The sequence below is a fragment of the Macadamia integrifolia genome, chromosome 7, assembly GCF_013358625.1.
Source record: "Macadamia integrifolia cultivar HAES 741 chromosome 7, SCU_Mint_v3, whole genome shotgun sequence".
NCBI lineage: Eukaryota > Viridiplantae > Streptophyta > Magnoliopsida > Proteales > Proteaceae > Macadamia > Macadamia integrifolia.
Window position 1 is genome coordinate 24221494 of NC_056563.1, and position 23071 is coordinate 24244564.

A 23071-nucleotide genomic window follows, 5' to 3' on the forward strand; every position below is an offset into this window, starting at 1 on the left:
TTGATGTGTGAACCATATTAAATTTGTGTTATCTTATTATACTTTGTTCGTTTCCTTCGTGTTTACTGGGTTTTATTCTAACATGTAATGTTAGGCACCTAATCCAATGATGGGGATTAAATAATAAACATTGGATCTTGAGGTGAGCCCAGACCATACCCCATGGATGGCTGGAGGCTCGGGCCGGATGGAACAGGAACCAAAATCTCTTAAGCCTACCAACTGACCGACAATCGACGCCTAGTTTTTACAATCCTATGGAAAAAGCCTTAGACCTATGAGGGAAAACTTCCAAACATGTGGTTTTTGGCTGAGGACTATGTTGACCAAGGTAGATCATGAGGTCTATCATCTATGCTTGAGTTTCATTCTAGAAACCATAATTGAAAAGGAGAGAGAGAGAGAGAGAGAGAGAGAGAGAGAGAGAGAGAGATGGAAGTAGTTCCTCACGTGCCATTGCAAGTTCCAACTAAGCCCGGTAGGGCCTGGTTAAAGTTGTCCACCTCTCCTCTCTACTTAATTTTCTTCTTTATTATTATTTTTTTTATGAAATTTTCTCTCTTTATACAGTAAATAAAATAAAAAAAATTTTAAAAGTCAACGTCACCCTTATGTCAAGACATAATGAAAGATAAAATGATCGATTCATCTTTCTCTCATAGAAAATAAAAATCTCACCCAAATTGATGTTTCTATTATAGTGTGATTCATCTTTCTCTCATAGAAAATAAAAATCTCACCCAAATTGATGTTTCTATTATAGTGTTCACATTGATTCACACGCTCAGGGCCCGTTTGATAAGATTTCTGCCAGAAACGGCAAAAACATAAATTTCTGTTTCTAGAAACATAAATGGAATTGAAGGTGTTTGATAAGTCATGTTTCTGAAAGTCGATAGTAACCAGCGAAAGAATGGTCACGAGTCGTTTCCTAAAACGAAGAAACAAGTTCTTGAACCTGAGTCGTTTATTGAACCATAAATAGGTAGAAATTTTAATTTTAATTTCTGAAAACAAGTGAAACGAAACAATTTTATCAAACTCTTTTTGGTCCGTTTGTCTAGAAATGACAAAAACGTGTTTCTTGAAACATTATCAAACGGGCCCTAAGTATAGCAACCACGCTACCTTGAGAACCTCTTTTTTTTTTTTTTTTTTGATAAAAAAACCCACTCTCATAAAATAGAATAAAAAGATATCTCATACCCCCTAAAAACAAAAATATCTAATTTCACCATTAATTCAGCTCAATGGGTTTACATAAGAAAACACATAATTCTTTTCTCCTTTGTTTCAATTAAATTACCTCTTTACCAATAAATAAATTATCCCAAATGTGCCAATAAATTTATTCCATTGAATAAAGAGTGAAAACTGTTTACCAAAAAAAAAAAAAAAACCCCTAATAAATTAGTAAACACAGACGGTTAGGTAAGAGTTCCCAAAGTCACGTGGCTTCACCTTATCCCTACGGTTCAAAATCATTTCCCTCACTACCCACGAATCTCTTATTCTAATCTGACGGTGTGTGCCCCATCAACATGCACTTATTTGGGTTGGCCCACATTAGCAGATGGCCAGGATTTATTGAGTAATCAATACCGGTGTCTCTAGAAGTATCTGGCACGGAAGAAAGAGAGACACAGAGAGACGGACAGAGAGAGGTAGTTGACACGAGAGGTAGCTGGAGCTGCCCCTCAGCAATGGAGAATGGAGTCTATGGACGCAATGGGCATTATATATATGAACTGAGGATTCAGGTGAAGTTCTCAGATCGACACAGAGCCCACAGGCAACAAAGACACTACTACAACCCCAACTAACAGAACCCAACCTCAGGGGAATAGAGAGAGGAGAAACAAGTGAGGCAGCAATGGCCCCTGCTACCTTGACGGCTCTAGTGGAGGAGAAGACGCTTCAGGCAAGCTTCGTGAGGGACGAAGATGAGCGTCCTAAGGTGGCATACAATCATTTCAGCAACGAAATTCCAATCATATCACTTGCAGGGATCGACGAGACAGAGGGGAGGAGGGCTGAGATCTGTAAGAAGATCGTTGAGGCATGTGAGGATTGGGGGATCTTCCAGGTCGTCGACCATGGGGTCGATACCAAACTCATATCCGAGATGACCGGCCTCGCTCGTGAATTCTTTGCCCTCCCTCCTGAAGAGAAGCTCCGTTTTGACATGACCGGTGGCAAGAAGGGTGGCTTCATCGTCTCCAGTCACCTCCAGGTTCTCTTCCACCTCTCTTTCATTTCAATAGACATTCTTTAAGAAGGTTTCAATTCCACTTTCCATTTTCCTGTCATTATCAATTATGGGAACGAGCGGTCAATTCGATCGAAAGAGATTTCTGGTGTTAGCAAAAAACAGAGTAATTGATGTAAAGGATGATGGATGCAGGGTGAGGCAGTCCAGGACTGGCGTGAGATCGTAACCTACTTCTCATACCCAATTCGGACTCGGGATTACTCGAGGTGGCCCGACAAGCCAGAGGGATGGAGGGCAGTGACTCAATCATACAGCGAGAACCTCATGGGGTTGGCCTGCAAACTGCTGGAAGTTCTCTCTGAGGCGATGGGACTCGAGAAGGAAGCCCTCACCAAGGCTTGCGTCGACATGGACCAGAAGGTTGTGGTAAACTTCTACCCCAAGTGCCCGCAGCCAGACCTCACGCTCGGCCTCAAGCGTCACACCGATCCAGGCACTATAACCCTCCTCCTCCAGGACCAGGTCGGAGGCCTCCAGGCCACCAGGGATGGCGGCAAGACCTGGATCACCGTCCAGCCCGTTGAGGGTGCTTTCGTCGTCAACCTTGGCGACCATGGTCATGTAAGTAACAATCCAAACCTTCACAGTTCACACAGACATTTTCACAAACACATTTCATATATAAGAAATTGAGAGTGATTTGATGATACAAGCAGTATTTGAGCAATGGGAGGTTCAAGAACGCTGATCACCAGGCGGTGGTGAACTCCAACTACAGCAGGCTTTCGATCGCAACTTTCCAGAACCCAGCTCCAGAGGCGATTGTGTACCCACTCAAGGTCAGGGAAGGGGAGAAGCCGGTGCTGGAGGAGCCCATCACTTTTGCAGAGATGTACAAGAGGAAGATGAGTAAGGATCTGGAGCTTGCCAGGCTCAAGAAACTCGCCAAGGAGCAGCAATTGCAAGACCTTGAGAAAGCCAAGCTGGAGGCCAAACCCAATGGCGTCGACGAGATCTTTGCCTAGATTTTCACTACTATTTTCGTGTAATGGTCTACATGGTTTTCTTTTTCTCGCTTTTATATGTTAAGCTACCATTGCTTCCTTCCTCTCTGGGAGATGGAAAAAGAGAAGGAAATAAGTTGGGGGAGAGGAGGCCTGAGAGTTCAGTGGTTCTGTTCTGTAGTTGAGTTCTTTATTTTTAAAATTGGGATTTTAATTGGGTGATCGTTTCATCAATGTAATGAATAGAGGCTAAATATCACTTGGATTTCTTTGTCACATTGTGCTCAATTCCTAGATGGTATGAGAACCATTCTGGCTCGGTGTGATTCACATTTAGAATTCATTCAATGCGAAAGACTGTTGTTAAAAAAAACGAGAGATTGAATGGATTTCACATGTGGATTAGGCATCACTTTATGAGAACCCTAATCTGGATTCATTAATCAAGTCTTCTCATAATTGTTTTTCCGTAATCACAATCAAACTCAAGCAGTTTTCATACTACTACTCACATCCTTTATATCATCTACAACGACTCTTTTTGAAGAATATTACAAAGGCTCAATAGACAAATACAGGGATGTCCGGATCTTTGACCCTATTAGCCCCTGGGGTCACTGTGATATTAATTACATAGGATTGGGTCAATCCAAAACGGAAACTTTCGTACAATGGCCCCAAGAAGTTAGGTGTAACTGCAAAAGTTTGATTAGAGGACGTCGCTTCCTGAGGCGGAGTACCGCCTCCCCTTCAAACCAACTATGATATATTCACATTCTATAAGCTATGAGAGTAGCTTGTAATGTGAGATACCATTGGATTTTATTTATCCCATACTTTATCCAATGGTTCTATATCTTAGCAGTCTATTTCTACTTGTATATTGTTGTAAATATTTAAAGTAGAACTAACCACGCATTTAGTAAATATTTGAAGTAGAACTACCCACGCATTGAGTAGACTAATTGAAGAAAACTTGGTATGGTCCAAATTACTTGGATTGGAAGAGGAGTTTGATGCTGGTGGTTACAGTAGAGAATCTCCAACTTGCTTTGGATCAAGATATATCTAACCTCCCTAGACCTAATGCCCCTCCATCTTCAATGTGATCAAATCTGCAAGAAAAGGGGGTTGAAATCGTCTGTAATTCCGATCTCGTACAATTCCGTGTAATACCACCTTCAGACGGTGACACGTGTATTGATACCAATACAATGGTCCAGATCTGGTACAACTAATAAAACATTAAATCAGTGAAGGGGTATTTAAATCAGATCTAGACCATTGCATTGGTATCAATACACGTGTCACCCCCTGAAGGTGGTATTGCACGGAATTATACGAGATTGGAATTGTAGACGATTTTTTTCCCAAGAAAAGAGATAGCCATTAAATGAGATTTGAAAGGAGTTTTCTACATTGAAGTCTCTGTTTTTAAAGCTTATAAGCCATTAAAATCCATTATTAGGTAGGATTTTGCGGGATGGGCAGGGATTTGGATTATTTTATTATAAAATTTTGTCTTCTACTGTTTCTATTCCTTGCATTTGTTGCACCTTGACCCCATTACATGTGAGATCCAAAATTTTTCTTTCCCATCTCTATTTGCTTGCCAAATAAATGGGGCAGAAAACCCGAAAAAGAGGGTTGATAGTGAATACTTGCATGGCATGGAAGAAGTAACTTTCAACCCCCGATGTAGCACTATCAACTCTTATTTATCTCCTTTAGATAAGAAGAAAAGGGATCGAATAATTATCATCAAAATACCAGAGAACCTGAAGCGAAGAAAGAGGAGTAGCTGATTATAAATCAACCTAACTTACAACCAACCTATGATCGAACTGATCTACGACCACCCTCTCCTAACCCAATAGTTCCACAACTACTACAAAGGTTGTTGCCATCGGAAATTATCATCAAAATACCAAAGAACCACAAGTAAAGACACAGAAATTCCAATGTGGTGCTAGTAAACTAGGAATTGACCACAAGTGATAGCTAGTTATCATAACTTAATTTTTAAAGAATTCCAAGACGGAGGTCTGAACACAACAAACGTATCTATAGACATTAAAACCAGCACCCTTTGCCATGGCCATGAGTTACTTTTCCATCCTCTCTTTTCCTCCAATTTGAGCAATCATGATCATGTCCATTCCTAGTAAATTGAATCTCAAGTTTAGCAATCACATAGAAAGAAGCCAAGCGAGAGATAATAAACACACAAAGTTTGTATTTACACACATGCCCATGTCTCAAGACTCTCAAGTGTCAAGCCATACTACAACCCAAGTATTAAATAGTACAAACCAAAGGATAAAAATTCTCGTACTCCCTACGATGGACATATGGACTCTACTGAGTCCAGAGAGACCTATCCTAGTAGGAGAAAAACTTAGTGGAATTTACGTGTCCATCTCATGTTCTCATATAAGAATCTAATCCGGACTCCTAAATATGATCTACTAAATTCTAAAATAAAGAAAAAAAAAAAAACACCCTTCTATGGATTAATATATTTTCCAGAGTGGTCGAAACCAGTTGGAATGAACTGATGACTGATAAGAGATCATAACCAGAAGCACAACCACCAAGGCTGCAACACCCCAAGGAGAGCTTCCTGCTCGATGGATCGAGTCATACTGTGGGAGAGGTATCCGGAAGAACTTTCCATTGATAGCCATGGACCTCACCAAGAAGATCAATGCGACAGGAAGAAGGAATAGCAGATACTGAAAGCTGATCACAGCCTTGTTCATCTGGGTTTTGTATTCTGTGTATTGAGACAGAAAAAGGAAGAGAACAACAACTCCAAAGAAAGCCAGGAATGGGAGTGGGGGAGCAGAGATATTGACCAGGGTCTGCTCTGTCCACCCCTGTTTCCATTCAGGACCCCTTCTCCTGCTGAAGAACCACCCCATCCCTCTCTCTCTCTCTCTCTCTCTCTCTAGATCTCTTAGAGTTCTTACCCTTTATATATAATACCAAAACGAATGTTAAAAAGAAGAAGAAGATGCTATCTGCCTAACTAAGATTAGGATCACTTTAAGATTAGAATCAATACCAGAGTATGGATTCTTTCCAGGACCATTAATTAATCTTTCTTTTGGTGCCAAATGGTATTTGAATAATTTAAAAAAAAAAAGGTTTGTTAGACTCCAGAAAGATATTTGGAATATATTCCTACACATTCATGCCAAGCATTTAGTTTTAGCCTATTAGGAACCAGAAAGAAGATAGGAAGAAATTCAGAATAACTTGTCACTCTTGTTGATGAGATTGGCTCAGGTTGGTTTCTTATACAACCAAGTGGCTCTGGGCTTGGCTTGACTATTAAGTATGGAACCTACAGAGTAAACTATATGAAGATACCTTTAAAGGTTAACAATGTGTCCTTTTAGAATGGAGAGTTCAGCTTAAGAAATGCCATATATAACCAGACCTGATTTTTCAGAAATGGCTGTACTTGGTTACACCAAAGGCCCAAACATGAATAGATAATAAGAAGGATTGAGAATCTGATCCCAGTGACTATTCCTTTGTTTCTCTACGTGCTTAGGTTTGGTCTTTTTGTACTGTTTCGGCCTAGTGGTCCTTGAGTGCAAATTAGGTTCTTGTACGAGAATCATTCACGTACGATCTTGATCCATACACATGGAATCCAGTTGAAATCCACAACATGGCTGGATACCATGTGTGAAGATCAGGATCGTAAGAGAATGGTTCTCACAGAGAACCTAATCCATCTTCGAAGTCCTAGGAGTCGAAAACCAATCAGTTGCTCATACGATCACCTGATCGTATGAGTCAGCATCCAACACTTGTCCTACTTATTTTTAAACATACCCCTCTTTATCCATGTAATAGCAAAAGATAGAACATGTGTTAGATACTGACTCATACGATCAGTTAATCATGCGAGCAACTGATCCTAGCTCCTTGGAGTCTTCTTAATCTTGGGGCCTCTACATTTATGCTTGTTTTTTTTCTTTTTCAATAAATTGATATTACTTATAAAAAAGGGCTTGGTGGGCCATAGGTCGTAGGCATTTATATATTTGTTGGGAGGCAGGGTAAAAAAAAATTGTATTTGTTCGGCTGATTGACCAGAAATAGGATAGGGCTAGCAATGGTATCTGATTACCTGACTTTGGAGGGTAAGGATTTTTTAACTTTTCAAGGTGGGGAGGACAAAAGGAAAAAAAAAATTAAGAATCCACTTTTCTTTCAATCGCAATGCAGAAAGGATCTTTTTATTCGTCATTTTTGTTCATTGGATGGGATTTTTTGAACAGTATTAAAGATAATTTGATCATTTGTTTAGTAAATAATAATAGAATCAAAGTATTGAACATGCACTTGGGGAAAATGAAAATTTTCTCCAATATGAAATATGCAAGCTTTAATTTGTACCAACACACCTATGGCATATTTTTAAGTACCAAATGTCAATCCTAGCTTCAATTTGGTGGGTGATCTTATTCTCATTCTTAAATTCCATCGAAGTTGACTCATTCGCCACTAATGAAGTTAGGGGTTGTCAAGCGGTTGGATCGAGCCGATCTTGATTCGGTCTAATCAGGCTTGACCAATTTCCAGGGCTACACTGTGAACGCACGTTTAAGTAAACAAGCTTAGCTAAGGCGGGCATGGTGCAATTGATAATTGGGCTGGTCAGTCTCATGCTCTAATTGAGTTGCCCATAAATGGGTCTTAACTGAACTATTGACTACTTAACTTTAAATGGACTCTTTAAAATTGGTCACTTAAATGGCTTGAAAAAGAATATCAATAAAATGAAGCCATAAATCTCAAAATTGAGATAAAAATTTGTTTGATTTTGCTCTAATTCTATAAATATGATTGAGATTCTAAAATTATCTTCTAGAAAACCTAAAATTGGGATTTAGAACCTTAAAATTGCAGTGGATATATGCATAATATCTCTATTCTTTACCTCTAAAATTGATATGAGTCACTATCTTTGTCATATCTGGTAATAGTTTAATGTTCAAATTCTAGTGGTGGTAGTTTAGTAATTCTAGTTTAGACTCCTACCTAGTGAACGTGAGCATTGCGCGCTACAGCTGCACCAACTGCCCTAGCTATTGTTAACGCTGCTCCTTAATTAACCTTCACCCAGGGAAGAAAAACCTCCCCAAGGCGCCCACGGGTAAACAGGGTTATTGGGAATCGCCTGGGACCGAACCGATTTCTGCCTTTTAAAATTGAAATCTCGCCTAGTTTCCGGTGGATTTCTAGGGTTCTTGCGGCCTATTCACTCACCGATTCCTAGCGAAGAAACTCGTTTTGGTTTCACAAACTCTTCTCTCTCAAGTCTCCTCCCTGTAATCTAATCCTCTCACTTTCATTCTGTTCTTGTTGTTTCATATTTCCCGCGCAAAATGCCTGCTGAAGGAGAGAAGACTGCGAAGAAAGAGGACGAGAAGGTTTGTCTCCCAAAATTTCCGTAGGGCTTTGAATTTTGTATTTCCTTCTTCCTTTCTAATCTTAGTGGGTTTTGTGAAGGAGAGAACATTGAATTCTTCACTCACAATGAAGAAGATGAAGAAGAAGAAGAAGAAGAAATCTATGAACGACAGCGTGGGAGCTGACGAAAGTCAAGGCGAAGTGAAGAAACAAAAAGCCATAGTCGAGAAGGTTTTCCTTTCAAAAATTTACTTGTCTGTTATGTTCATTAGGTCGAAGTTTCCCTGTTATGTGATTGTACTTTTTTTCCTCTTGTGGTTCGCTTTGATTGAATGAGAAGAAAAAGAAGAAGAAGAAAAGGATGATGGAAGAGGAGAAGAAGGGGGCAGAAGCGGAGCATAACGGAAAGAAGAAGAAGAGGAAGGTGTATGATTTGCCTGGTCAGAAGTGCGACCCACCCGATGAAGTATGATTTTTTCATTTACGAATAGTTGAAATACCTGCACCGTTTGAGAGTTTCATTTATGGCTATGTTGCATTTGGCTCCGCAGAGGGACTCTTTAAGGATTTTCTACGAAACACTGTATCAGCGACTCCCTGGTAGCGAAATGGCGGCTTTGTGGTGAGACTTCTTCATTTCATTTTTTTTTCTATCTGATAAATAGTGGCATACTTCTGTTTGTTAGAAGTCAATGTTGGGTGGGTGCCTTGTGTCATATTGCTGAGTGATGTAGTGCTTTGCTGAGACAATTGGCAGGTTGGCATGATGAAACAACCAACCTTTAGGTCATGCCAATGCTTGGATGTTGTCTAGGGCTCAAGGCCAACTTTCAAGCTTCAGTTTTTCAGCCTAGGAGGTTCTAACTCTGGAGAGAAACCTGTATATGGCTATGCATGGCATATTCGTAATCCATCAAAACACAAAATTGCTCGATTTTTTGACTTTGGGCTTGTCAGTATGCACCCATTAGCAAGATATTCTTCTAGATGTAACTCCTTACTCCTAGCATGGCTTTCTTGCGAAGCCTGTGATCATTTTTTTTAAGCATTGCCACATTGTATGTAAGTTCAGGATACTGGGTTTGACATCGTATTTTGTTAGATGACTTGCTGTAACACAACCCTGTAAACCACTGGTTTCCTGTGTCAAGTGAATGTATATGTAGGACAATAAGATTTGTCAGCACCATTATTAAGCATATCTGTGCTTTATGAGGAGTGGATTTGAAAGTAGTTGCATTGTGGTCACAGTGGAAGAGTGTTAATATATTAGATTTGTCCTGTTACTTTAGAAGTTCCAATATTGGTTGGTCTATTTGTAGGGTTTGCTTAAGAATTATGGACATAAGGGTCATGTAAGAAGTTCTTTTCCCATTCTTTGCTGTAAAAGATTGGAAAGAAACTGAAGCTTATGCATCACCTTGATATTACAAATTCCTTGAATTTCTTTTCATGGGCCTGTGGAACAGAGAGATATTTTTCTTACATCCTTTCCTGGGTATCATGAGAGAGGATAGCCTACAAGCCTTCTGGTTTACATTTCATTCATATTGTCCAAGATCTTGGATAATTGTACATATTTAATATACCATTTTAGGTGTAAGTGTAATAGTAACTCTAATTACTCACCTGTCTTGACAATTCCTTACCTGAAGTTCAGTTGATGTGATACTTATGCAGCAATCTCCTTCTATTCTTCACCTTCTTGATCCATACTTTTATTTATAGTACAAACAAGCCAATTCTCCTTTGTGAATGTCGACCATTTTTTGTTCCTTTGGTTTGGCAATAAATCATTTATTAACTAAAATCTGGTGACTTTAATGTATTTTTGCAATTCTTCAGATCTCTGGTTTTAAAACTTAAACTTTATGTTACCCCATATGAGCCCTTCTTGACTTCGACCAGCTTTAACCTAGTTATGACTAGAAAATATACCCCTTGTGATTAACACTTTACTGATTGCCATGGGGACTCTTTTTATCTTCTCTGGTTGGGAAAAAGTGAATCCCAGGAAGTTGCTTTGGTGTTTGTCCAACAAGTGGTGCCCTGCACTGGAATTGAAATAAAGGGGATCAGATGTTGTCCCAGATTGGCAAGTCCGTCCAGCAGATCCTTGTGCTTTTGTCTCAGCTTGCAAAGTCTTTCAAGTGCTACCTCTTCTTGCACCTTATTTATTTCCTTGTTTATTTCCCTTGAGCGATGGCCTCTTGGAAGAATGAACTGAGTTGGTCTCCCTTTTCATTAGTAAGCTTGTTGGGCAGCAGGGTCACACTATTGTCCTGGTTGTTGAGGGTGTATAAGTTGATTAAGTTCTCAAAATTACGGTGAACAAATGTTGCAGGGGACCACCATGGTTGTCCCCATAGCTGACAGCAGCCTTTGTGGGAACTACATGATTCAGAATCTGATATTTATAATCTTCTTCTGTAAACTTCAACGAAGGGCACGTTATTTGATATTCAGCTTCTTCAAAGTTTATTAGCCATCTGCACAAAGACTTCTAATGTTTTTCTATAGACTTATCCAATCCATCTAGGACTTCCTTAACAGGATGCCGACTTCAGATTTACCATCCACATGACCAAAACCAAAGAGTAAATGTTTGCACCAGCTTTAGCTGTTGTTCTGTTTGCAATGTCCTTGATCTTCATTTGTTGAATCTTTGGTGATCCATGGAGGGACAAAGTTTAAAAAGGTTCAAGTGTTCCTGTGGTGCAACATCACTCAAAACTTAGAAGGCATTTTATTCTGCTGTTATATTATAATGGGTGTTGAAATTGCTATTCTGTTACGATGTATATTGAAATTTAAAGTAGCAGCAATTTTTTCTTAAGGATCAACAGTTCCTTATTGTATGATAGAAGGGATAGACCGTGTTTTAGGTTAGAAGATATTCTTGTTCTGGGATTGTATCTTAAGAATGCACCTCAAGGATCCATCTGATTGACATGCAGGTTTTGTATCCTTGTAATGTAGGATTTTAACCCTACAATTTTACCAAGCAAGATTCAAGGGGAAAACGTATTGGATTGTGAAAAGATTAAGATTCAAGATCTAGGGTTCTGAAATAAGGTTGCAAGGTTGCATGGTTTTAAGTATCGGTGCGTATCGTGCCGTATCGGCCGATACGTATCCGTATCGGTAGGCCTCGGCACGATACATACCGATACGCTACGGGGAATTTTGGGCCCCCTTTTACGTATCGCTGTATCGTGCGTATCGTACCGTACCGTACCGTATCGGTACCGATACGTACGATACTCTACGATACGAACTTTTGAAAATCTGGAAATTCCCGAGAGTATCGGTACGTATCGGTATGTATCGACCGTATCGTGCAGTATCGAGCCGTATCGTACTGTATCGGTACCGTATCGGTACGTATCGACTGAAAATATGAAAATTCTCGTGAATGTGCCTTTTATTGTTTGAAACAAACACTTCAAACTCTCACCAATAGTTTTCTATATTTCTCTTCTTTCTTCCCCTTTGATTCACACACCTTTTTGGAGACTCAAATGGTAGATTGAAAGAAACATTGTCGAAGTGAATGGTTCAAAGAAGGAGAAAAACATAGTCCAAGAAGAACCTTGAACTTGAAAGTTGAAAAATTTGAATAGTAAGTTCTTGAATCTTTACTCACTTTTTTTTATTTTAACCTTAGATTTTCAAGTTTTTTTACAAATCTAAGGTTCATCATAGGGGTGTCAACCGGTCGGGTCGGTTCGGTTTCGATCGGGCTTAATCGGGCTTAAAGACTTTCAAAGGCTACACCGTGTCCGTCCATTTAACTAATCGGGCTTAGTTATTGAGGGCATAGTACACTTTATATTCGGTCGGTTGGCCTCGGGCTATAATCGGGCCACCTTAATCGGGCTTTAGTCGGGCCTTAATTGGGCTACGAACATGTTTAATGTTAAACGGGCTTTAACCGATTTTTAAACGGACCCTCTTTAAAATGTGCTCTTATATTCCGGCCCACTCATGCAAACCCAAAAAAATGACAATAAATTAATAAATGATACCAAATATAACCATTATTTAAAATATGAACATGTTTTTACTTTTTAGTTTTTACTTTCTAATTTGGGGGGTAAAATAGGTATTCTACAATCATTAAAGGGTCGGGCTAGGCCAGTGCACAATAGGCCGGTCTCGATCGGGTGTTAAACGGTCGGTCTCGGTCGGGCGCCCGACGGTCCAAGTAGCAAAACCAAGACCGACCGTTTATAAACGGGCCGGGCTCAAGCCCGACACGTTTAATAAACGGTCCGGGCTCAAGCCCGACATGTTTAATAAACGGTCCGGGCTGGACCGGTTTATAAACGGTCGGTCCCGATCGGTTTAGTCGGTTCGGGCCACGAATTGACACCCCTAGTTCATCATACTTAGAATCACATTTTGTGCATCATTATTACATGAAATCATTGGATTTATAAGGATTTACAAACTTTTTTCAAGAGAAAATGAGGGTTTCAATTTATTTCAAATTTCTTAGATCTACTCATGCTCAATGATTAAAAATGTTTAGATTTTTTATATGTTATGTAAAAACAAGTGTTCTACAACTTCCATGGAAAATTTTGATTTTTCTCAAAAAAATATATTTGTCTATCAATACCATACCCTCATCATTTTGAACATTTTCAACTCAATATATTTGTCTATCAATACGATACCCTTCACTTAAGTATTTATGCATTCTACATGTTATATATAACTTTTTTTAACTGTTTTTTTATGCAAAAGTGTATAAAAATGTGTTCCCTATCCATTTATGTGCGTATCTTTAGCGTATCTTAGCGTATCTCCGATACGATACGATACCCTCCGATACGTATCTTAATTTTGACCGACCGATACGGCGACCGATACCGATACTTTAATCCTTGCAAGGTTGAAAATAAATAGCGTTGTTATTGGATTCAGAAACTCTAAAATTCCCCACCACCCCCCCCCCCTCCAAAAAAAAAAAAAAATGGGGTGGAGGGGGGGGGAACTAAGCAAGAAGTTGTAGGTTATTTTGTATTGAGAAAGAGGTAACTATTTTCATAAAGAAAATAGTAAATTGCAGATTAAATGGGCTAACTGTTTGGAATAATCCTGAATACTGTCAATGATTTAAACCAATCTTAGAATATTTAATAATTTAAAGAAGGGTGCATCTTGTTGTAACTAAATTACCAAAGTGCTGAACTGAGAAGAACCTTCTTTTGATTGCCCATTGTCTTATTCTCAAAAGTTCTTTTAGTTAGGGATAAGAAAGGGTTTTGATTTCGAAGGTGACTGACCATTATGTCATTCTCAAGAGCTATCTTTGTCTTACAAGGTTTTTAATTACACATGAAATGACAAGATTTTACCCTCATTGATAAAACAAGTATGTTTTAAGGTAAAAAATCTAAGGTTACAACTTTTTTCCACTAATTTTGGTTACAACAAGATTTCCCCTTTAAAGAAATAGGAATAAAGGCAAGACATCAAATCCATCCTGGTCTCGAAGTAAGAATCAACATAAACAAAGAGTTGAAATAGCTAAGGAATCATCATTTCCTGCAGGGAAAAATGAAGTATCTCTTTTCAATTACAAAATAAATAAATAAATAAGAGAGAATTCTTTATCCAAATCCCTAGACTCCTATTTTAAGCTCTTACAACCACAACTCATATATGGGTTACAAAGCTTGTGGGGTTTGATTCCTTATTCTTTATTGTTTATGGAAAGAATGAAATAGAAGGTTATTTGAGATATGCTTTCTTCCCCAGTATAAGGAATATTGATGGATTGAGATTTGCAACAAAGTATTTGATGCATGTGACCAGAATCATTTGTTGGTGACTCGTTTTCTTTGTTGACAAAGTCAAATTATAATGTATAACTGGCTTTCTTATGCATCTTTATAATTATATGTGAGAGTGTGGCATTCATAAATGCTATAAATGATATAGGTTGATATGGGTTGTGCTGTTATTTTCATATATAAGGAAATGAAATTCAGTTGTTTCTGATAAAAAGGGGGGCAAATTAATTAAATGCCTCTATTGACTGACTTCTAATATAACTTTAACTTGACCAGTATGGAAACCGTCGTTAAAGTCTTTACTACCCTAGTTGCAATTCAAAAATGTTGAACCAAAATTAGAAGAATTACTTATTAACCTAGGAAAGTATGTCTTGTAAATAGTGACTTCTTAATTGAGAAGTAGATTGAAACTTGGTGAAAATTCATTACATAATAAAATACTACTTATGAAAAATGTTAGAATAACCAGAATTGGTTAAAAATGATTACATGCTTCTTGCCCACGCTAATCAAATACTACAGTACATGGTTTCAGCAACATCCTCTGCCCGTATCTTTATCTTATTCTGCTGGATTGGCCCCCATTGGTCAATTGTTCCCCTAAGGGTAGGGAAGAAAGTCCTGTGAGGAATAGATCTAGTTGATGCTCCATCATTTGATCTACTGTTGCATTTATCATCAAGTTTTCTATCCTGTTCGTGTTACCAAAATTTTGATACAAGGTCTGAAGGGGATAAAAACAGGAAAGGATGAGAAAAATAAATAGATATTAGTTTTTGATTTTTGATTTTATTTTTTTGGTACTGCCTTTGGTTTGGGATAAATCAGTATTGAATTTCTTTTATAAGTAAATCAAGTTACAATATGAAGGCTAGGGAAAACTGTGGCTGAAGTATATCAATAATATTGTTTGAACAATAACCCTTTTCTATAGCCTGAACGGTAAGAAGAGAGAGAGAGAGGGAAAGAAAAGGGGATAAAAAAATAAGTTTTGATCCAACTTCCTAGAATGCTTCTTGCAATAGGGTGTGCCATGGAATGATCAACATCCATCAACTTGCAGCAGAAAGTTTCGACACCAAATCAGTCAAGGCTCTGTGTGATAAAAGTTGTGATGAGAATTTAGTGTTTGAGGAATTTGTTAACTATATCTTCAGACAGACACTGATTATTGCTATACTTCTATGGATTTCCAGAGATATCATATACAATCTTAATATTTGAGGTAAATTCAAGGTTCAAGATCTCGGTTTTGCCACACATCTCGCCAGCGAAAAGAAAAAAGGAGATCTGGCAGGATCTTGTATTTTTTTGGCAGTCGTCTTGCTGATTGATTTCGGTGGGCATATGGCCTTTGTAGCCCCTGAAATTATGTATTTATCCTATTTTAGTCATTCTAAACACAATGGAAACATTAATTTTTAAAAAATCAAACTCAAAATGGTACTTTGACATTGTACCCTATGTAAGTAGTCGGCGAGTCTTCAAACCCCTCATCTAATATGATATATTCATCAATCCACCTTCCACAATCAACATTCTGACACAACATAATCATTAGACTATAAAAGTCATGATTTCTAATTATTATTGCTGATTGATGAGTCAGAGTCACATACATTGAAAATTTGTAACGCCATAAGATAAGCGACAATTAACATAACAAATAAAAACATAGCTGCATAAAGTACATAACATATATATGTTGATATAGTAAACAACTAGACATTTAGACTACATCCTAGAGACCGAGACTCTTAGTACTGAAATGAGTGCCGGGCCATATCATCATAGCCTCCATATTATTGATTCTGATGTCGAAGCATGTTTTGCTCTGATTAAAGCACAAAGGCTAGCCATGTCATAGTATGACGGAAGTAATACTGAAAGTCTGCCATTGCAGCCCTATAAACATCATCACCAACAAACTGGAGATACCCAACCCTTGGGTAGATATCTCTGAAACTAAATGAGGTGGAACGAGATCCATAGCTGCTGGTTGGTGCTTGACGGACAAGAACCTTCATGTATGGTTGGGGCTCTGGAGCCTTGAAAATGCTATCAATAAAACCTGACCCAATCTGGGAGTGTGACTGACCCTTATTCTCAGTGGCAGAGGTGAAAGAGCTGGCCTGTGGGTGTCCAAACTGGCCAAATTGACTGTAATGACTATAGTTTGAACTGGTTGTCCCGGTGCCATATATAGTTGACGGTGCATGAAACGGCTTCCCAAGAATACTCTCCATGCTTAAGCCTCCTAGAGTGTCAGTCAAGCTCCTAACAGAGATGTTCATGGATTCCATGCTATCTTGCTCCTCCCACCATCTATGAGTCAATGACGTGAGCCTCTTTTGTAGGGTGTGGGGGAACGAGCACCATGTCCTGTGTGGCATGATTGAACTGAGTCTCTCCTGTAAACTGTTCCGACTCTTTCTCCGGTTCAGTGTAATGGTACCTCTTGTGCATCCCCCCATCACCACCATCACCATCCCCATCCCCATCCCCATCCCCAACCCCAACTCCATCACCATCACCATCACCATCACCATCACCATCACCATCACCATCGCCATCATCATCCCTATCACCATCCCCATTGCCATCCCCATCACCATCACCATCACCATCACCATCACCACCATCATCACCACCACCATCACCATCACCATCACCATCACCACCATCATCACCACCACCATCATCCCCATCACCACCATCATCATCATCACTGGACCGTGATCAAACAGTTTCAGGCTCCACATCAACCCTAGTAGTTTGGAAAGAACTTTTTACCTTAAGCGTTCTTGAGGAGAAAAGCCACCACCAATGTTGAAGATCTTTGCTTCAATGTTACTAACAGTGAAGATCTATAAGAAAAAACACAAAATCCACAGATTTTTGGTGTTTTTTTTTCACAAAAAATAGGCCCCAGAGGCGAAACCAGCGAGATTTCTCTCCTCAGGGGTCATGCATTGGACCAAAAAATGAACCAAAACTGGGCCGAGATCTCGGCGAAATCTCGCTCGAGATTTGGTCCTATTTTCACCTCGTCTCTGCTGCCAACTCGCCTTTTCGAAAAAACGAGATCTCGCTGAGATCTTGAACCATGGGTATATTGATGGTGCTGTGGTGGTTGTTCCTTTGAAATTTAGCTTTGAACTATTTGTCTATGCTGTGGATAAGGATGTTTTGCAGTTTTTTTATTTCAATCGAAGGAACTACGTTGTCTGTCTAATTCCGAAGGTGCAGCCAACTGAAAACAAAATGGGTGAGGAATAAACATTGGAAGATGTAGCTGGTCAGAAGTGTTGTGTAGCCATTCTCTTAAGTTAGATTGGATCTCAGAGATTCACATTCTTGAATAAAGTAAGAGGAGTAAATAATCGAGAGTAGCTTGAATGAGAAGATATGAAAAAATTGGTTGATGGAGTTGATGTTCAGGGTGAAGCTCTTGTTTCTTCTCCTAACATGGTAGATGACCTTGGGACAACATCATAGCTAGGGATATTTGGAGTAGATCTCTTCGTGACATCTTAGCTAGGGATATTTCAAGTAGATCTCGTAATGACCCTGAATTGCTTGACCTTATATTTACAGTGGGGAGGATGGGGAGGTGAGATCTCCCATCTCCAACTTTCATATGACTCCATTATATTCTATGTGGCTTCTGATTGAGAGTTATTTCCAAGTCCTTTCATGTGGATTGCCCACTTGTTAAATTTCAAAGCCAACCTCAAATCATTTGGCCCACCTTGTATGAATTTTTTCCTAGAGATCCTGATTTTAAATTGGCTTGTTGATTGTGCACATAAATGTAATGCTTTGTATTGAAAAATGTACTTACCAGAGTAGTCACTTACCATCATAAATAAATAAATAAAAGAAAAAAAATTACCAGGTTACTCAAGGATGACAGCTCCTGCTACTACCACTACTACTACAACTGCTACTAGTTTACTTCTGCTCCTCCTACTTCTGCTACTACTACTACCACCACTAAAATACTAATCTACTATTAGTACACCACCAGCAACAACTACCACTACTACAGCCGCCACCACCACTAAACCAAACTCTGTTATGACAGTTGGGTAGATTATGTCAATTGCACTACTGCTACAACTGTTGGATATATGAAATTTGGTCTGGATATATGCCAAATCGAAATTTATGGCCCAAAATGGGTTGGACTGTTTCTTTAGCTTAAAAATATATCATCTTTTTGGAAACCAATAGGACTTTTGTATTGTTATCTGAATGTTTATTTTGACACATGATGAATATATTCGGATGAAACTTGACATGTGAGTTGAAGATGAGGACAAGCTGTACACAAAGTTAAAGTGCCAATTGAATTTCCATATACATGTAACATTAGGGTCGGGTGAGAATGGGTGGTGAAAAGAAAAAAAAAAGGTCACTTATATCAAGAACAACGCTGATGATTTGGTGGTGGTTATGGCTCTTTTGTCTCATCATTCATAAGGTGATGCAGTATACTACTTTAACCAGATATTTCATGTATTTTGCTCACTTTCTTTATGGTCTTCTCGTGTTTGCCATCTTGAACATTTAGTAGTATTGGCAAATTCAGGGCTGTTATGGTCCTGCAGTATCTCATGGTTCAATATGGAAACTTTTGGTTGGTATTGAGGTTTTCCTTCAAAGAACATACTAGCTCCATTTGCCATGCTCTTTTTTTTTTGGTGTGAATTTTAGAGAGATATCTGCTCCTAAGTCAACTTTGTGTATTGTGGTGTGAATTGTACTTCGCAGGATTCTCCACTTCCACAAACACCAATGCGGTTTTTGTGCTCTACTTTAGTAACTTGTCCAAGTTCTATGTACTCCTTTGGATCAAGTAGGTCAGGGAAACCATAGATTTTGACTGTCTTTTCTCTATACATCATAACCTTTAAGAAAAGAACAGTCCCTGGTCGCACGGCCCTTGCACCAGGGTGGGGACCAATGAGGGGGCACACATGAGCATAAAGACAAGACAGTCATAGGGGTCGGGGCATAATTTTTCTGCCTTTTTTGTCTGGGTGCAGCGCCATGCGACCAGGGACGGTTCTTTTGCCTTTTCTTGTTTTGTTTTGTTTTTTGTTTTTTGTTTTTTTTTTTAATGGTTTTTTATGGTTTTTTTAGGCAACAGTGCAAATGGTAAGTGAAAGTGTTGAAGTTTTGTACTAGTCATGGACTCATGAATGAGACACCCAGTAATTTGTTGCCCCTGAAGACCCAAGATTCTCTTTCTTTGCTATTGTGATTTGTGATCGGACTTATAGAGTATGTCTGGGCTGGCAAATGTTGAATTTCTTGTGATCATAAATCTTATAAACATTAGTAATGTTCTTTGTCAGTTTGAGGAGATCAAATTCTCTACAAACTCAGATACTTGTATCCAGTTGTTGTTCATGTTTAACCGTTACTGATCAGTGAATGTTATAAACTTATATCATTATGTGATTACAGGATGATGGAGAATGGGCTTCTGCCTCTGGAGAAAGCAAAGGAGGTGTACAAGAAGAATAAACAAAAGAGGAAACAGGAACAGAAGGTGGTGTCTCCCATGAAAGCGTCTACCTCAGTTAAGAGAAACGTGGACTCAGTCACCGTCGAAAAGGCAAAGGCCCCACTATCTCCGGCCTTTTCGGAAAAGAAGTCGGTGGTGGAATCGGAAAACGTGTCGGTGTGGAAGAAAATTAAGAAATCCGGTAAGCGTAAGAGAAGGGATGACGATAGTGCCACATCGGATGACTTTGTTTTGACTAAGAAGAAGACAAAGAAGCATAGAGAGCATGAAAGTACAAAGAAGATCAGAGAATACCATTTGGAACCCACCACTTCCATGTGATCTGCGACATCTGTCCCTGTGCCTTACTTCTCACTCTCTTTTTGTCTCTGTCCTCCTTTTGGCCTTATTACTATTTTGTTTGTGTGGCTCTTCCGCGTGCCCTTGGTCGGCACGAAAGTGGTCTCTTGAAAAGTCAGCAACAGCTCAGTTGGATTGGCAGATAAAGATATTGAATTTTATGCTCCCTTCCAAGCAAACTTGGAGTTCAAAAAATAAAATAAAATAAAAACCCTCAATTTTCTATGGAAATGGAAAAATAAGTACAATTTTCTCATTCTTTAAACTGAACCCCTATAAACAAATGGTACCTTAAAAAGGAAAACTACACTAGTTATTCATAGATGAATATGTATTCCATCACAACTAGAAAGCCATGTGGATGGAAAAAAATGGCATATTATAATATGTCAGAGGGTTCTCTGAGCAAGTGATAAAGAAACTATGAAATGGTATTTACATAGGAGGGTAATGTGATTATTTCATGTTAAAAAAAAAAAAAGAAAGATGAATATAAAGGGTTTTAACGAATGAGATATCAACAGTCTTTTGCTTGGGTGAATTGTTGGATCATCAACTTGCAAGAGGCTGGTCTTAGGTTCGAGTTATTGTGCCCCAGCTGCATTGGAGCATGGTTAGAAGAAATTTCTTGTTGGTGTGTGCGCCAAAGAATTTGAATCTAGGAACAGCCTCTTGTAAGGTGATGACACAAGCCACCTGAGCAAGGGGCTGTTGGCAGGGTAAATGAGATTTTTTCTATGTTAGGGTAAAATGTGAAAGTGATCGTGCACCTTTAGTTGGATGTGGAATAAGATGAAGTAATTTCCAATTTGAGAATTAAACTTCATTTATATTCAATTTTCTAGTGAATGCTATCTTCATTCTCTTTAGAATATCTTCCGCTTCTATGTTTCTCTAGAATCAAAGAACTCTCAAATTTCGTAACTTTCCATGACAAAGAGGCAGGAAGTCATCTAGTCATGAACTTTATATTTACCATGGCTTGTAAGGCAGCTAGTGGCAAGGATTATGAATAATATCAAAATGTACTTTGTTGCGCTACATAATTTCAGTTTTTATTTTATTATTAAAAAAAAAAAAGAGGTAATTCATTGGAGGGCTATAGTTGGTTGGTTGTCTCGTTATGGTCATTTAATTAAGTCATATGCTAGGGATTATGGAGTTTCTTATTCAGAGATTAGGATAAAAGAAGGAAAAAAAAGGGGGGGGGGTCTTAATGGGGCGTGGGGAAACCCCTAATATTTTAGGTTGAATCCTTGCATCTGTAGGGTTTTGGAGCACTCATAGTTGTCGGCCTATCAGTCTTTATTTATTTATTGTTAGGACATAGAATTAAAAGAGATCAAGATTCATCACCCACTTATTTAATTTATTGTAGTTCAAATATTGTAAACTAAAGTTGATTATATAATCAAGATCATTAATTTTTTTATTCCATTTAGATGGTCAATTGAATATTATTAAAACTCCAATCATAAAAATGAGAATCATCTGATCTTGTTGATTATATAATCAAGATCATTCATTTTTTATTCCATTTAGACAGTCTGGTAAAGTTCACTTGAAGATGAATATTATTAAAAAAAAAAAAAAAAAAAAAAAATGGAGAATCATATGATCTTGTTGAATATGATACTCTAATCTTACCGGGTGGATCTGCTGCTGAATATTGGTATTGAGTCATGATCTTGAGTCAAGATATCATAAACGTGCATGGCAAATTATTGGCATAAAAATCCGTTGCTTAGTTGCTGTGTCAATGGTATCCTTACCCACGTAAGTCAGGGTTTGAGGAATTGCTATCAGATCAGCCATATCGACCGATTGTATTAGTATAGATCTAATCGATACAGATCAGCCAATATGGTATGGATAAAGGTTTTTCTAAAGAAAAGAAAAAAAAAATGTTTTGATTCAGTATAAGATAGATATGGCTGATCCGTATTGGTATCTATTGAAGCACAAGGTACTAACAACGTATGAATTTGTCATCGATAGATTGTGGATTGTGGACCACCTTCATTGCGCTAAACTTAAACTTTTCTTCACCGAACGAAGAATTCTTTAACCACTGGTGATTAGTGATGTCATCCTATGATTGAACTTTTATATTATCATTAACTCTCATGTCCTATTATATAAGATATAAATTATCCTTCTTCATGCCAATCAAAGGTTCAGATCTATTGATGGTATGATGTTTTGATCTATTCCATTGTTTGCATTTGTGTGTTGATTTTTTAGAGTTATATGGGTATTTCAGTAAATTTACTTATATAATGTTTTACTATAAATTTATAACAAGGGTTTTTTCTCTGTAATTAATTTTAGAGGAAAGGTCTGAGGATAAATAGTTGTTACCATATTCTCCATTGATAGAGATGGAGATCTCATCTTTCATGGACTTAAAGCAATTTCATCAAATCATATAAATCATTTTTCGTTATATGATTATTTGTTTGCGATTCAATATGAGATTGAAAGATACATTATATAAAGACTCTCATCACCCATCCAAAGATTTTATGCATAATTGCGTACGACGCTTATAAAACCCTTCCCCATATTTGTAGCAATAGGGAGTGGTAATAGTAGGGTAGGACTTGAGGAACTTGCCGGGTAAAGCATGCCAGTGTGGACTGTGAACTGTGGGACCATGGACTGGACTGGATTGGACTGTGTGAAGCAAGTTGTGTGAGACTAACAAAGAAAATTTACAATACTACTAGTACTCCTAGGC

The 23071-nt window shown here is 38.4% G+C and overlaps 3 protein-coding genes across 3 annotated transcripts; 2 read left to right on the forward strand and 1 right to left on the reverse strand.

Annotated features, from left to right (window-relative positions):
• Positions 1-1760: 1760 nt before the first annotated feature.
• Positions 1761-3492, forward strand: LOC122084606 (naringenin,2-oxoglutarate 3-dioxygenase). The gene is made up of 3 exons (XM_042652992.1): positions 1761-2233; positions 2405-2833; positions 2929-3492. The coding sequence occupies exons 1-3, from the start codon at positions 1874-1876 to the stop codon at positions 3235-3237; spliced, it is 1098 nt and encodes a 365-aa protein (XP_042508926.1). The 5' UTR covers positions 1761-1873; the 3' UTR covers positions 3238-3492.
• A 1940-nt stretch (positions 3493-5432) lies between these two features.
• Positions 5433-6171, reverse strand: LOC122085026. The gene has a single exon (XM_042653458.1). It carries the CDS (start codon positions 6138-6140, stop codon positions 5730-5732), a length of 411 nt encoding a protein of 136 aa, XP_042509392.1. The 5' UTR covers positions 6141-6171; the 3' UTR covers positions 5433-5729.
• A 2152-nt stretch (positions 6172-8323) lies between these two features.
• On the forward strand, positions 8324-20510 carry LOC122083187. Its single transcript, XM_042650898.1, has 5 exons — positions 8324-8669; positions 8749-8880; positions 8990-9115; positions 9201-9271; positions 19932-20510. The coding sequence occupies exons 1-5, from the start codon at positions 8625-8627 to the stop codon at positions 20311-20313; spliced, it is 756 nt and encodes a 251-aa protein (XP_042506832.1). The 5' UTR covers positions 8324-8624; the 3' UTR covers positions 20314-20510.
• Positions 20511-23071: the final 2561 nt, after the last annotated feature.